Raw genomic sequence first — 15487 nt, 5'->3', positions numbered from 1 at the left:
TTCGAGACAGGGTTTCTCTGTGTAGCCCTGGCTGTCCTGGCACTCACTTTGTAGACCAGGCTGGCCTCGAACTCAGAAATCCGCCTGCCTCTGCCTCCGGAGTGCTGGGATTAAAGGCGTGCGCCACCATGCCCCGCTCACAGTCAGCTTTTAAAACACGGACTCGGGAGGATTTGACTTAGGTCCTCCTGCCGGCCTAGGAAATACTTTACTCGTCGAGCCCATATTCCCAGCCTGCGATTCAGTTCCTTTACCCAAAAATAACAACAGAAAACATCCGCCTCTCAGGGTGGGGAGGGCAAGATATCAAATACAAACCTTGGTGCCTAGAAATGGCTGTTAATCGATCGTTGTTAGCTCCCCTAGTCAGTTTCAGAGATGAGGACACTGCAGAGACCAACCTGACACTGATGGACTGACATCCTCAGATGTGTCAAACACCGTCACATGATACGAGGGGGGAGGCCCACCATTGTTGATGTGCCAGAGAGCAGGGAAAGAGCAAGATGGCACGAATGGAGGGAGACACATGTCACCCAACACCAAGAAGATCTCTATAATAATCAGCTGTGTTCTAGTGGTGAGGCCCATGTAATTATGAGCAGTTTGTCTCGGGAGCATCTCCCAGCAGCCTTAGGACGCTCATCTGGGGCCACATGGCTCTTGGTTGTCAGGGGCTGTGATGTGAGTTGGGGGATGTTTATCACGGGATGTAGCCTCCTGCCCTACCCTCAGTGTGACAAGGTGACTTTTGGCAATGCCACCTGTCCGTGGAGTGCAAAAAAAAAATCACGTTTGGATAAGAACTCCAGGGTCAGAGCCTACACAGGAGCAAATGAGACTCTGTCCTCTCAGATCAACTCTGCCCTGCCCCATACTGGGTTCCTTTAATTTACGTGTTTTTATCAGCATGCATAATTTTCTTAAGCATAGTAATGGATCTCATGATGACATTTTCATACATATATGTAAGGTGTATCTTGATCATATTTGCTCCCTGTCCCCTCTCTCCGCCCCTCCCTTTCCCACTGACGCCTTTCCTCGTCTCAGCTAGACCCCCTCTACTTTCATGCCTTTGTTGTTGACCCAATGTGTTTTCACGCTTACAGGGACACGGGTGAAGGGATATTTACAAAGGCATGGTCTGTTTGCCAGTTGGTTCGCCTTTGTCAGGTTAGGTTCATGAACAGGAATTCTGGGAGGAACTTTTGCTAGTCTCCGGGGGTAGTCGTTTGATTGATCTGGTACCTACCACCTGAGGTTAAAGGCCTTACAAGTGTGAAATCGTGCGGCTTATTTTAGGATATAGAGAACAATGTAGGCCTTATGTGTTGACTCTCACCACCCTCAAAGCCTTATGGGTTGGTTTTCCTCTGTGGTTTGGAGTTATGCGTTGTTCCCCTACCCCAAAAAGCCTTATGGTTGGTTAATGACTAGCTTCTCCCTGTGCTTTCCCCAGGTCATGTTAGCGGCTTCCTACTGGTCGCTGCTCGCACCAGCGGTGGAGATGGCGACATCCTCGGGAGGTTTCGGTGCCTTTGCCTTCTTCCCAGTGGCTGTTGGCTTCACCCTGGGGGCCACCTTTGTCTACCTGGCTGACCTCCTGATGCCTCACCTGGTGAGTATCGTCATCCCACTCCCCGCAGCAGACTTGCTTCTGTTTGCCTTGGTGGATCCATTCGTATGACTACTCAGGTAGTCGGCACATTCTAAACAGACAGGTCGTCAGAGGGAGTGAGTGGTGATTCCTTCCATCAAGAAAGTACTCGCCTATTGGCATGACTAATGAATGCCTCACAGTTCACATCTTGCTAACTTCAGATTTTGAACATCAGATCTGTCAGTTGTAGCTGACGATGTAGAGCACCTATATAAGAGCAACCGGAACTAGGGGGAGGGGAGGCTTAGGATCGTGGTTCAGGGAGAGCTGGAGAGCTGATGGAGTCATCAGGGAGATGACAACACAGCCAAGGATAGAAAGACCTTTACTAGTTTGTCACATGTTAACGGGAAGTGGCAGGTGGAGGGGGGGTCTGGGAGGTCAGAGTTCACCTCTGACATGTATGACCATGTGTCTCTCAGCTCCAGGTTTCCTCCCTACCATCTGGAGACTGTAAGATGCCAACAGCAACAAAAACATCACTGCTGGGGAGAAGCAGAGCTATTGAGCTTCTGGGTGGGAACCAGGCAGGTGGTTTGAACATCACTTTCTGGCCTGAGCTGCTTTGCCAAGCAGAGAGCCAAGGCCAGGCTGTGCTACAGCAGCCAGAGGAAGCCTTTGGCTAAACTTGTTACCACAGTGCATGCTACTTGCAGAGGAGAGAAGGGTTGATGTCAGCCACAGGGTGGGATGTGTGGCATGTCCCCGTACCACACACATGGGTCTTAGAGGTGGACGGAAGTACCTCTGAGTTGGTGCCCGGATTCACTGATCACCCAGAAAGGGGAGAAGTATATGAAGAAAATGAGATTGTTTTTCTGCTAGATCGTAGGGAGCCAGGGGATATGTGCTCCAGGACATGGCGAAAGGGCTCTTGTGTGTGTACTCTCCCCCTCTGCTTTTCCTGTATTCCCACTCCCTGACATATTCTCCCTTTCTCCCTCTCTCCCTGTCTCCTTCCCTCCCTCCTTTCCTGTCTTCCTCTTTCTCCTTCCTTCCCTCCCACCTTCCTTTTTCTCTCTCCTTCCTTCCTTCCTTCCTTCCTTCCTTCCTTCCTTCCTTCCTTCCTTCCTTCCTTCCTTCTAGCCTTTTTATGTAAACCAGATTAGCCTTGAACTTACAATCTTCCCGCTTCACCTCCCAAATGCTGGGATTTCAGGCCTGTGCAGCCATGTCTGAGCCCTTCCTCCTGTCTCACCTTAAATTACCAACCAGAGAGAAGAAAGGATGACCTCTGGGAACCGAGATTGCTGGGCCCCAGGGCTGCCTGCCGCAAAATTTACCATTTGCAGGGCACACACACTCGAGCCCATTCCCTGGATCCGGCAGAGGATGCGATGGCCGCAGGGTCGGCTGTGACAGTTTCCTAAGGAGCCACCATCTGTCAGCTGTTGTCTTTCCACTGGAAGCTTGAATGACAGAGTCTGTTTCTGTCCCCTGGATGTTTGGTTTCTTTGCTGTCAGATCTAACTGTCCATGCCGGTGGCTTTTAGAGCCTGTCATGGGAGTGCTGTGGATTCTCCTCTTAAAACGGTCTAGCTACGTGTAAACTTCTTACTGGAAGATTTCCTACTCAGTGGCCCCAGCTCCTGAGCAGGGGGTTGAAGTGGCTCAGTTGTTCTATACAGTCCTGGCTAGACCCCATTCTGCTTTCTCAGTGGGGCCATGAGGGCTCCTAAGCCGGTCATCATTAAGGGCCCTTCCAGTCATCATTGGTCCTCCTTACTGGGACCTGGGAGAGAGGGGAATGGTGGAGGTACCAGGCTTGGCGGCAGGTGTATTTGACCAGCTGGCCGAGCAGAGGGGATTTCTCTGGGCAATGTACATAGTCACGGGCTAATTTGTACTGTGCTTCGTGCTTTCTTTGTTGTTATTGTTAATCTTCGGTTCGTGTTTGTTTTACAATATATGCTTTAGATACAGAGATGCTCCCAGGGGGCAAGCTCTGGATAGATAATACAGAAAAGCAGAAATTGTTGCGGAGTGGATGGATGCTAAATGCTGTGGGATGGGGTTGGGGAGGGGCTGAGAAAGAGGCGCCCTAACCATCGGGGCCCAGACCTCACTTGTTGGCAGAAGATTCAGTAGACATCTGATCTGGGACATTGGAGAGGAAATTAATTGCCGCTGTTAATGTGAGAAGGGGAACGTGTCTCAGAAAGTCTCATAAACAGGCAGGCTTTGTTGTTTCTGATTACCCCAGCTTCTGAATACAAATGGCCACAGAGTTGTGCGCAGAAGTAGCCTGCTGCCCTGCGCTCCAAGGCCGGCTAAAGCCTTCCTTCCCGTGTCTCTGTCAATTTGCTTCCCAGACCTGAAAAGGACCGCAGCTTGGCCCTTCCACAGGGGCCATGTGGCATGTCAATTAATGGGTTTTGATAGCGGAATCCCCGTGGCTATCCCATATCGACTGGGCACAGACAGGGAGGGTATGGTCCTTCTGGGGCAGCCAGACTTGATTCCCTGAACGCTTACTGCTCCTAGAATTTGTGAGCCAACCACTTCTGAGGCTGTGGGAGAGTTTGGGTGGGGGGTGGTGTTTAACTTGAGGCCTTTTCCGTTTTTAATCCATTGAGCCTTACTGCAGAGTCAGAGTAGGCAGTCAATGAATGGTCTTGGAGGAGCAGGGGGAGGTAGGAGGCCGGAAAGCCTTCACTCGCTGTTGGCTGGCTCTTCTTCCTGTTCATGCCCGTGTATGCCTATGGATGCCTCAGAATGGAATCTTGTTTTCTGCTTTCTGAAAAAAAAAAAAAAAAACAAATGCTAACACTGCCTGTGTTGGTGCTGCCTGCTTTCCTCAGCTTGCCTCCATCTTGGCACACTTACCCAGAGAAGCGTGCTCTCCCCCACCCCCTCCCTATTGGCGTCTGACATCTCAGAGAGGCTGCATGAGAGGGAGGAAGCAGCAGGCGCCTGTGGCCCTCCGGCCCTCCGTGGCTTTCTCCTGTGTGCAGAACTGTATGTCCCTCCTAAGCAGGCTCCGGGCGGGAGTAGGGGACACCAGCTTCCTCACAGGTTTAATTATGTCCCCAGCATCTATCAGGTCTCACTGTGTTGGCCAGGGCGATAGCTTTATAAAAATGCAACTGTGTGGGACAGGCATAGCACACTCGGGCTGGTGACAGTTTTTGGAGGGCAGGAGCTGCTTCCAGGAACTACACACGATCGATGTCTGAAGTGGCATTGCTGCACGAGGCAAACTTTGACCACCAGAGGGGCATTTACATGCATCTCTGTCCTTCATAGATGTTCTCCACAGGGAACCAACCCTGTTCTGCTCTAGTCACCTGTTGGAGGGATGAATAAGCTGGTGCTTTGGGGGAGGGGGTTCTGATTGGAGCTACAGCAGAATCGAGACCTTGGTCCTCTCTGTCAGACTTCCCATTGCTTTTAGCCTCTATATGTAGTCCTGCCTCTCTCTGTGAGCTACACTTCAGACTAGAGTGTCTCACACACACACAAACACACACACACAGAGTGAGTATGTGTGTGTGTGTATATCTGTGAGTGTGTATAGATGCCAGAGGTCAACTTTAGGTGTTGACCTTGTTCTTTTGAGACAGGGTCTTTAACTGAGTCCCGGGGTTCACCGATTCAGCCAGGCAGGCTGGCCAGCCTACTCCAGCAGTCTGAACACAGCAAGCACTTTACTCATGGATCCACCCCCCCCATCCCCTGGGCAAACGTCTCCTCTTGATACTTGTAGGGCTAAACTAGAGAGATGCTGTGGTAGAGGAAGCTTGTCCTGTGGATGCCGCCGTAAGCCACAGGGCAGGCACAGTGTGTTCTTAAGCAGAGCCCACTCTGGACATCTCTTCCCTAAACACCTGCTGGTGGCTGTGTGGGGGTTCCCTGAGGGCCACGCTGTGCTCAGGAATCCGAGACTCTGATTAACACTCCAGCTTCTTCATGGACAAACAGCATGTGTGTGACCGTGGGGGGCCTGCCTAGGGGACATGAGGGAAGGTTTCCTGTTTACAGAGCTTCACCGACTGAGGGACTCCTGGCTTGCTCTCTGCTGATCATCAGCAAAGTGAGATCAGGCATGTGGTCCCATAAGTGGTCGTCAACAGTGGAAATGTAGGTGCATTTCTACACACATTGACACTTGCATATGTGCAGTTCAGAAGGTGCGGGCACACACACACACTCTCTCACATGCACACTCATGAACATGTGTCTTCAGGGTGGCTCCCGTCCCGTCAGCCTCATGAACTAAGGACCTTGTGTTGAACAGGATGGCAGTGACTCCATAGTGCAGAAGAGTGGCTAGGGACAGGCCGACAGAAGCAGCCTCTGGCAGAAGGTGGTGTTCAGCCCTGATGTCTGGAAGTTCCAAGAAGAAGCCTGAAGGTAGCCAGTGTCTGCCACAGGCATGATTTGTACAGCAGTGGTTTTGGCTGCAGGGGCCGAGGCAGACTTGAGAGCAGTGTGCTGCCCAGAGCTCCTCGAGACAGCGTGGGCTGTCACTATCATCTGGAGCAGCGAGCGCAGTACCACACCAGCCTCTTTGAGGAGATTACTCATCGGTTCACCACGCTATCCTGAGGGACAGCAGAGCAGACGACACCTAAGAGTGTCCCAGCTGTCTTTTGGGTCGCACCGCCGTAACAAAACACCAGTCAGGGATGCTTAAATAACACACCGTCTCAAGGCTCTGGCTGATTTGATTACAGGTGAGGGCCATATCTTCCCGGTTTGCAGATGGCTGCCTTCCCATTGTGTCTGTACACGAGTTGAGGCAGAGAGAGAGATGGCGAGCCTCCGATGGGGACTTTTCTCATCAATACACTAGTTCAATCATGCCTCATCTAACCTTATCACCCCCAGAGGCCTCAGTGACACTGGACATTGCTTCAACACAGCAAGTCTTTTTGGGGGGTGGGTATGACACAGATAATGTGTTTGTTAAAACCTGCTGTAAAAAAAGTGGAGGAATTTTCTTCTTGCGTATTTTGGGCATAAGAGTGCTTTGTGAAATTTCCCGAGCAGAACTCTGAATAGACAGCTCTCTGGAGAGTAGGCCGCCCTCTCTGGACAGGGGGAAGAGAGCTGAAGACTTCCAGAGGAGTAAAGTTGATGATGCTTTCTCTATTAACCTCTATTTTGTTCTAGTAATAACAGCTGGTCCTCTCATAGTGTGTACTCATGTGTCTTTACATTTAATAAACAATAGAATTAGGTCTTACCTTTTTTACTTTAGTGTGTATACATTCATGTTTGCATGTGTGCATATATGTGCGCATGGTGTGTAGAGGCCAGAAGTCAATCTCTTGGGTGTTTTTCACAATTATTTTCTACTTTTTTCTTCTTTCTTTTTTCTTTTTTTTTTTTTTTTGGAGATAATACTTCTCACCGAACTTAAAGCTAACAGGTTTGGCTAGGCTGGCTGGCCAGTGTACCCTGAGATCCTCCTGTCCCTGGCTCCCCAGAGCTGTGACTACAGCTGTGCACCGCCACACCTGGTTCCTTTGCATGGTTGCTGGCCATGAAGCTCAAGCTGTCACGCAGTTTACTGAGCCTTCTCCCAGCCCTGGGCTCACTTTCTCATGAGGACCTTTTTAGTTAATGTCGTGTCACATTCATGTCTCCCATCGTACGCCGTACCGTTACCTCCTGAACACTCCTTCCGGTTTTTGTTGTTTCTAGTGTTCTTCTGGAGCTCCTGTCCCGCCAGCTTCTGGGAGTAGTGTCCCATTCATTCTATTTTCTTGACTGAATTTAAGAATATATAATATGTCTCCAGGGGCTGTGGGGATGGCTTGAGAAAGAGCCCTTGTCAGACAAGCATGGGGATCAGTTTTTGAATACCCAGCACCCATGTAAAAACACTGTGGTTGGCACACATGTCTAATCTTAGTGCTCTGGGTGAGTGATGGAGACAGGAGGATGCCTGAGTCTTGCTGCTTGTCAGCCTGGCTCAGGTAGAGTGAGAAACCCTGTCTAGGGAATAAGGCAGAAAGCGTCAGTGCATGACACCTGGTGCAGTCTTCCAGCCTCTGTGCTTGTGCATGGGTGGATGACCCCCTCATGACTATTCACCATACATACATACATATATACACACATACACACAAGCATACACACACACACAAATATAACACACACAGAGACATAACAAACACACAGACATACCACACATACACCATACTCATAAATATATACTACACACAAACACACACACACACACACACACACACACACACACACAAATACCACACAGAGGCATAATAAACACACAGAGACATACGACAAACACACAGATGCATACACCCCATATAAACACCACATACACACACATACAGATATACCACACACATACACACACACACAAACACACACACACATGCACACATACACACTTCAATACCACACACAGACATAACACACACACACAGACATACCACACACACATAACGACACACACACTACCATACAAACACCATAATACATACACACCACACATACACCTACATGCACAGAAACACATACATATACCCACACATACACAACACATATAACAGACATACCACACACACACCACATACAGAGACCCCCCCCCCCCAATAAAAAAACCTATCCACTCTTGTGTTTGCGTGTTGCCTAGTGATCACTGCATCCTGAATCAGAGTTACCACCGGGCTGTTTCCGATGAGGTCTCACAGCTACCCAGTGGCAGGCGTCTCCCACCCTGTCTCCCCCCCCACCCCCAGCCCATCACATTGCTTTGTCACACATTTTTTCCGTCTCCGAGTTTCCCGAAATATTTAGCACACCGCCAGTGCTTTGGCTTTGAACAGTCCATCACCTTTAATGGAAAATGTGAAATTGTGCATCTCACCTTCTGTGAGGATCATGACCCGGTGCAGCCCGTTCACCAGTTCCTGGAAACCCTTGGAGTGTGCTTTCACCTGTTGTTCTGCAGAGCCTGAAACAGAAAGTCACCGTGAACTTAAACAGGACCGCTGCATCAGAGTCACTGCCAGATACCTTGTCCTCGACGTGGCTTTCTTTTCTCTCTGCCCTCTGGGCCCCCTTGCCTCTCAAATGGCTTAATTGTAAGATCATTGTGTGTGTGTGTGTGGGGGGGGGGCAGTAATGGTGCATGGATGTGTGTGTGTGTGTACAGTAACAGTACATGGGGTGTGCCTGTGTGTGGAGGCTGACGGATGACCTTGAGGGTCTTCACTGCTCACCTTGTTGTTTTAGGCAGGCTCTCTCACGGAACCAATTCTGCTAGACTAGCAGGTCCCTAGGATTTTCCTGCCTCCACCTCCCCAGTGCTGGGATTAAAAGCATGTGTTGTTGAGCCTGGCTTTGATGTGTTGTTGTTAGGGCTCCAACTCAGGCTGTGCTTGTGCGGCCAGCACTTTATCCATTGACCCATCTCCCAGCCCTCAGGTCATTTTGAAGAGAAAGCCATATAGGTTTCTGAACCAAAGTTTCTTTCTTTATCTTCTCTCTCTCTCTCTTTTTAAATCCCCAGTTCGGTGTCTGTTTCTGGAATATTGGCTGTGTTCTAGCTGCATACTTTAAAGACTTTAATTAGCTGGCACTCAAGTGGGGAGCTTGAGTCTCTCCATCCTGATGTTTAATGGAGTGTTGCCTCGGATGGCAGGAACCATGGTAATTGGATCATAGCTGGGACTCTGGCTGATTCACAAAATCAGCCAAAGGTGTCACTCCGGAGAAGGCGACTAGGTTTAGCTCCGGCTCAGGGGTTCCGAAGCATTGTCCCAGCTGCCGATGCCTCTCCGTTTCAAGGAGACTCTGAGAAAATCACCTCTGGGCAACCACGGGATTAAGTGCTCTTGGAGGGATTCTGTATGCCAAAGCTTGTGTGTACATTAGACACAACATGCTTTTTAAAACAACAGCTTCCCAAAGCTCTCCCTCCCCGAAAGTCTCTCTATCCAGGGAGCTGGAGCGGAACTAGGGCTCTGCGTTTTTACCAAGTGTCCCAGGGGATTCTGAGGTAGGAAATCCACAGACTTGCTGTGTCTGATAAACTTTATATAACAATTTTAGCAACTGGATATTTTGCCTTGCTTAATTTATTTACCGCCAAGACAGCATAGAGGCAGCATAGTCATCACTGACTCCTGATGCAGGTGATGACCTTGAGGTCATGAGCATCTTGATAGGGGGCAAGGATGGAGCCCAGGTGCCCCATGGGCTCCTGGGCCCATGGACCTCAGCTGGTGATGCCGAGATGTAATGGTTCATATTAATTGTCAACTGTCAACTTGACAGTCTAGACTCACCAAGGAGACGAATCCCTATGTATCTTTTACAAGGAAGCTTCTAGATTGGATTGGCTGAGGTGGGAAGTTCCACCTTATCTGTGTAAGGCCTCATTCTGCTGGGGAGAGGCGGGACAGAGTCAAAGGGAAAGAGTGGGCGGAGCACTCATTCTACAGGGGAGGGGTAGGATGGAATCAAAGGGAGTGAGTGGAGCACCACCACTCATCCCTCTCTGCTTCCTGAATGTGGACACCATGTGACCAGCTGCCTCACGCTCCTGCTGGTGTGCCTTGCCTGCCATGATGGGCTGTGTCCTCAAAGCACAGTCCAGAAGGAACTTTCCCTTCCTCAGATGGTTTTTGTCTGATGTTTCCACAGCAACGAGAAGAGTGATGGACACACATGGTCTTGAGATGGGAAGGTAGCCTCTTTTTGCATTTTTCTCTCTCCATGCAACTGCCTTCCTGATGTAGAAATACTGTTCCCTGAGCCTGGTGTCTTTTAAAGCGCTCTGAGCTACAGAGTACTCACACCACCCACAAGGTGCTAGCAGTTTCCTGGGTGTGGGGGCCGAGGGAAAGTTGGGTTTCTGCATAGTTGTGACCTGGTCAATCTTTGTCTCTTAACCTGGCAGTGGATACACGGATACTTCAGAAGGGCGAGACAAGATACGTAGGGACCAACTGGAAGCTTGGATGGTGGCATTGGATGGTAGACTAGATGTGTGAGTGGGCTGATGCCAGTGGATGTGGGTGGAGAGCCTCATGGGACATGGGGAATGGGACATGTCTTCTCTGGGCAGCATGCAGGCTGGAGAGTCGTACACTGTTGGTAAGGGCCATCCACAGCCTGGGGAGATTTCACGTATGAGTAGGTGGCATAAGGGACTGGCTCAGTTTGGTTCAGAGCTGGCATGCAGACCAGAGTCAGAAGACGAATGCACCAGGAAGAGAGCCATATGTGGCTAAGAGTGGGTAGAACCAGGGCCTCAAAAGCTGGCCAGCTCCTTTGGGACTCAGTGAGGCAATGTAGGCTCCCAAGGCGGCTTTGGTCCACCCACTTGGCTGCTCACATAGCACATAACAGCAGATTTGTAAAAGAACAGATCTGCCAGGAGAGAAGACTAGTGTTCCCATAGCACTGGAGGTACAGGCCTCTCGTATCGTCCGCCAGGCCAGGTCAAGGCTTACTGGCCAGTTCCTCCTGAAAGAAGAGGTGCCTGAGAGGCCACACTGATATAATGCTATCTCCTCAGGGGCGGAGACTGCAGGAGGGTGAGGCGAGGTGGCCTGAGAGGGTTCTGTGTCTGCCGAGCATGAAGTGAGGGGTGAGCTGCAGGCTGGCATGGGTGAAGCGAGCTCACGGGAGCACTGGGCATTAGGGCATCCATCTGTGTGGTGTGTGCACATGGACTGTGTGAAGGAGACAGGGCAGTGCTAGAAGGGTTCGCTTTAAGGCTGTGGTCAGACTTAGCGTCTCTGGTGAATGAAGCCCTGTAGCCAGGGGGCCTGCCCATCACTGTCAGATGCCCCTTCCCCACCTCCCCCAGGGCTGCCTTCATTATGTTCCAGTCAGCCACCCAACCCTCTGACCCTGTGATGTCATTCTGAAGGGACTGGTCAAATGCAACCCAGGGCCACATCAGCTCCATCCCCCCATTTACTTGACATCCAAAGCTACCTTCACGGGATGGGACGGTGTACTTGCTCACTCAGCATCCCTGGGGAGTGGGTCCCAGGAACCCCCTCACCAATATAAAATGGCATAGTGTTTGCAGAGAAGCCACACAGAACCTGGGAACGTTAACTCACCTGCACGCTACTGGAAACATGCTACTGGAAGTGTGAATGTGTGTCAGTTATGACTGTGCCGTGTAAGAGGATCACAGGAGGAGCCTCTGTGTGCTCCATACAGATGCGTGTTATGGGCCAAGCCACACAAGGGAACAGGATGAGAGGCAAGAGTGCAGAAGAGGAGGAGCCTGTAGGTTGGCAGGAGCTGTGCATCATCCCACACAGCTCTTCACTGATCAGCCACATAGCCAAGCTTTGCTGGAACTGGAACGTTCTGGAACCCTCTGGAACTCTTCCAAATGTCTCTCCTCTTCCATCCCCATCTTCCCCTTTCTCTCTCCTTCCTTATTTCCTCCCTCCCTCTCTCCCTCTCTCCCTCCCTCCCTCCTTCCCTCCCTCCTTTCTCCCTCTTTCCCTCCCTCCCATCTTGTTTTCCTCTCCTTTTCTACTCTGGACTCCCTCCCCCTTCTTCCTTTCTCTTCAACCTCCCCTCCCTCCACCACAGCAGTTGTTAACCTTCCTAGCACCATGACCCTTTAATATAGTTTCTCATGTGACAGTGGTCTCCAACCATAAAATTATTTTCATTGGTACTTTATAATTGTGATTCTGCTGCTGTTATGAATCATGATGTAAACCTGATTCACAGGATACCTGATATGCAACCGCTGTGGGGATTGTGACCCACAGGCTGGGAACCATCCACTTTTCTCTTCTCACCCCTGCATCTCCCTTCCCCATCCCCTCTCCCTAACCCTCCCTCCTCACCCCTTTCCTCTTTCTGGGCTATATAGTCCAGGCTGACTGCAAACTCTTCATCCTCCTGCCTTAGCCTCAGATGTGCTGGAATTACAGTCCTGTAGACCCTTCTCTCCTGTCCTGTGAATATACTTTCAAAACTTTTTTTTTAATTATGTGAATGTGTGTGTAGGTAATCAGAGGGGCCAGAAGAGAGCATCAGGTTCCCTGGGGTTGCAGTGGCAGGCAGTAGAGAGTTGCCAACCTCCTGCATGGGTATCAGGAATGGAGACATGCTCCCTACCAGCTTTGCAGTAACCGCTCTGAGCCGCCCAGCCATCTCTGCCATCCCTCCTGTGAATATTTCCCTACCGGTGGTTGATTGACTGTAGATACAGAACCCTCACATACAGATGGTCAGTGGTTGGGGGCAGAGCTATTTCCCTATCTGGCCCTTTGCAGAATCAGCTGCTGACCCCTGGTGTGAGCACACCTCACTTAATCCTTTCTCTCTGTACTTCCATCTCCACTATCCAGGGACCCATCATCTCTGGCTTCAGGTTATAATCTGTAGCATCATTCACAGCCTGAGAGTTCCATCTTGAGTCTGCCTTAAACCTGTCCAAGGGCTCATGGTGCCCTGGGTGACAGGCTTTGTCAGCCCTCGATGCTCTGGCCCTTGATGCCCTCCACGGTCTTTCCTGTGCTAACCATCTTTAGCAGCGCACTAGATGTCCTTCCTGTCTGCCAGGCTTTGCACCAGTTAGCTCCTTTGCCTAGAGCAGCAGTTTTTAACCTGTGGGTCTCTACCCCCACAGGATTCACAGATCCGATCTCCTGTATTATCAGGTATTTACACTATGACTCACAACAGTAGCAAAATTACAGCTATGAAGTAGCAATGAAAATAATTTATGGTTGGGGATCACCACAATATGAAGAACTGTATTAAAGGGTTGCAGCATTAGGAAGGCTAGGAACCACGGGGCTAGAGCATTGCCCCTTTGGGGCCTATTACACTCTCTCCAGTTTTCCTCCAGCTTGCTCTGTGCTCCTTCCTCAGAAGGCTCTCAGCTTTGCCTGTGACAGGATCCACTCTAGGCCCTTGTCTTCTTGTGAAGACCTGGATGCTTGTGTCCCATGCAAGGTGGAGACACACCATCCTGTGTTCTCTGTTGCTGTGCTAAAACAGTGATCAAAAGCAACGTGGGCAGGAAAGGGTGTTTACAGGTTATAAGCAGTCATCGAGGGAAACCGAGGCAGGAACTTGAAGCGAAACCCACCAGGGGAACACTGCTTACTGGCTGGCTCAGCTACCTTCCTTAGGCACCTCCCTCAGTGGCCTGGACCTCTCCAATGTGAAAAAAAAATGCCCCACAGACCTGGCTCCAGGCCAGTATGATGGAGGTGACGCTTCAGTGGAGGTTCCTGCTTCCTTGGTGACGTTAGGTTTACGTCAGGTTGGCAAGTTGGCAGTGGACGCTAAGACACAGGCCTGTCTTGTTCTCTGCGGGGTCCTGGTTAGCAAAGAGCCCGTTATATAACAGACCTTCAGGAAGTGTTTGATGGGTGAGGAGTGAGCAGGGACCTTGAGATCTTTATAAAAACCCTTCCTTTCACTTAAGCTGAATAACATGAGGCAATGTGTCTATGCCCTTTTCAATTGACCACTTTCTTAGCACTCTAAACACAAGGCTCAGATAATTAAACATGCAGGAGATGAAAAAAATGTAAATTTTAATGTGCACATTGAATGTGTTCTGCGGTGGTTCATGCTTTATTTACTTTCATAATTATGTTTGCCTAAGAAGCTGAAAGACCTCTGCCATTTATAATCAGTGCTTTTGAGCTGGCAGGGAAGGTGGAGGAGCAGGAAAGCTGATTGCTCCGAACAACGCTGATGGTGGAATCTCCCCACCGGGAATCCCCATCCCCTATATCCAAGTGTCTTAGTTAGGGTTTTACTGCTGCGAACAGACACCGTGACCAAGGCAAGTCTTATCAAAAACAACATTTAATTGGGGCTGGCTTACAGGTTCAGAGGTTCAGTCCATTATCATCAAGGTGGGAGCCTGGCAGCATCCAGGCTGTCATGGCACAGGAGGAGCTAGTGGAAGACTGACTTCCCAGCAACTAGGGTGAGGATCTTATGCCCACATCCACAGTGACACACCTACTCCAACCAGGTCATACCAATTCCAACAAGGCCACACCTCCAGATGGTGCCACTCCCTGGTCCAAGAATATACAAACCATCACACCAAGGCACAGGCATGTGTGCATGTGGGTACATGTATGTGTCTGAGTGCCTATGTATTTATGTATGCATGCATACATGCATGTATGCATATCTTCTCTCTGATACCTATACCCAGCCACAGTCGCCTGCCACCAAGGTCTGTCTCGCCCTTGCTTCTGTCAAGGTCCTGGATTTTGGATGTCATTGTCATTGAAATGAAGTACATTCCCCTTTGAGGCTAGAGTCATCTTATTTATTACAAAGACTTCTTTTGCAAGGGCAAGAATTTCTCTTCGGATGTTTGGGACACTCGCAGGAGGAAGAAGGAAAGGGCCTGACTGTGTGGGTTTCAGACTTTGCTGTTCTGAGACTGGCTGTGGCTCTAGTTGACCTTGATCTCCTGAGCCTCCTGCCTCTATCTCCTGATTGCACCACCAGCCTTGGATTGAAACGTTGGAAGCCCTGGAGAAGTACTGCATTATCTAACAAGTGGCTGGTACTAGAGTTCCACTCCATTAAATATGCCCAGGGTGTGGCCCAGGTGTCTGCATGTTAAATAAGGTCACCAGGGGCCTCACATCTTGAGAGGGGCATGGGACAGTGGGAAGGTCAGGAGGCAGAGTCGGAGCTGTTGTGTCTGGGGTGAGGCTTTGGAGGGTGGGAACCATGGATGGGGAGGGTGCATGAGGGGTGACCGTGGAGGGTGGGGACCATGGAGGGTGGGCGAGCTGCCATGATTGAGCCCTCTGAAATGGTGTGGGGGAGTGTCCTGTGGTGGTTTGAATGAGAAGTGCACCCCATAGGTGCTTGTAT

The 15487-nt window shown here is 50.2% G+C and overlaps 1 protein-coding gene across 8 annotated transcripts in view; it reads left to right on the top strand.

Moving 5' to 3' along the window:
• Slc39a11 (solute carrier family 39 member 11) overlaps positions 1-15487 on the top strand; it is a 405882-nt gene that overhangs the window by 125407 nt on the left and 264988 nt on the right. For all 8 annotated transcript variants that reach the window (XM_029484199.1, XM_029484197.1, XM_029484198.1 and 5 more), the window contains one exon: positions 1460-1618. In XM_029484199.1, the coding sequence (XP_029340059.1) occupies positions 1460-1618 (159 nt within the window). The remainder of the gene's footprint in view (positions 1-1459; positions 1619-15487) is intronic.

The sequence above is a fragment of the Mus caroli genome, chromosome 11, assembly GCF_900094665.2.
Source record: "Mus caroli chromosome 11, CAROLI_EIJ_v1.1, whole genome shotgun sequence".
NCBI lineage: Eukaryota > Metazoa > Chordata > Mammalia > Rodentia > Muridae > Mus > Mus caroli.
This window is presented reverse-complemented; position numbering and strand designations above follow the sequence as displayed.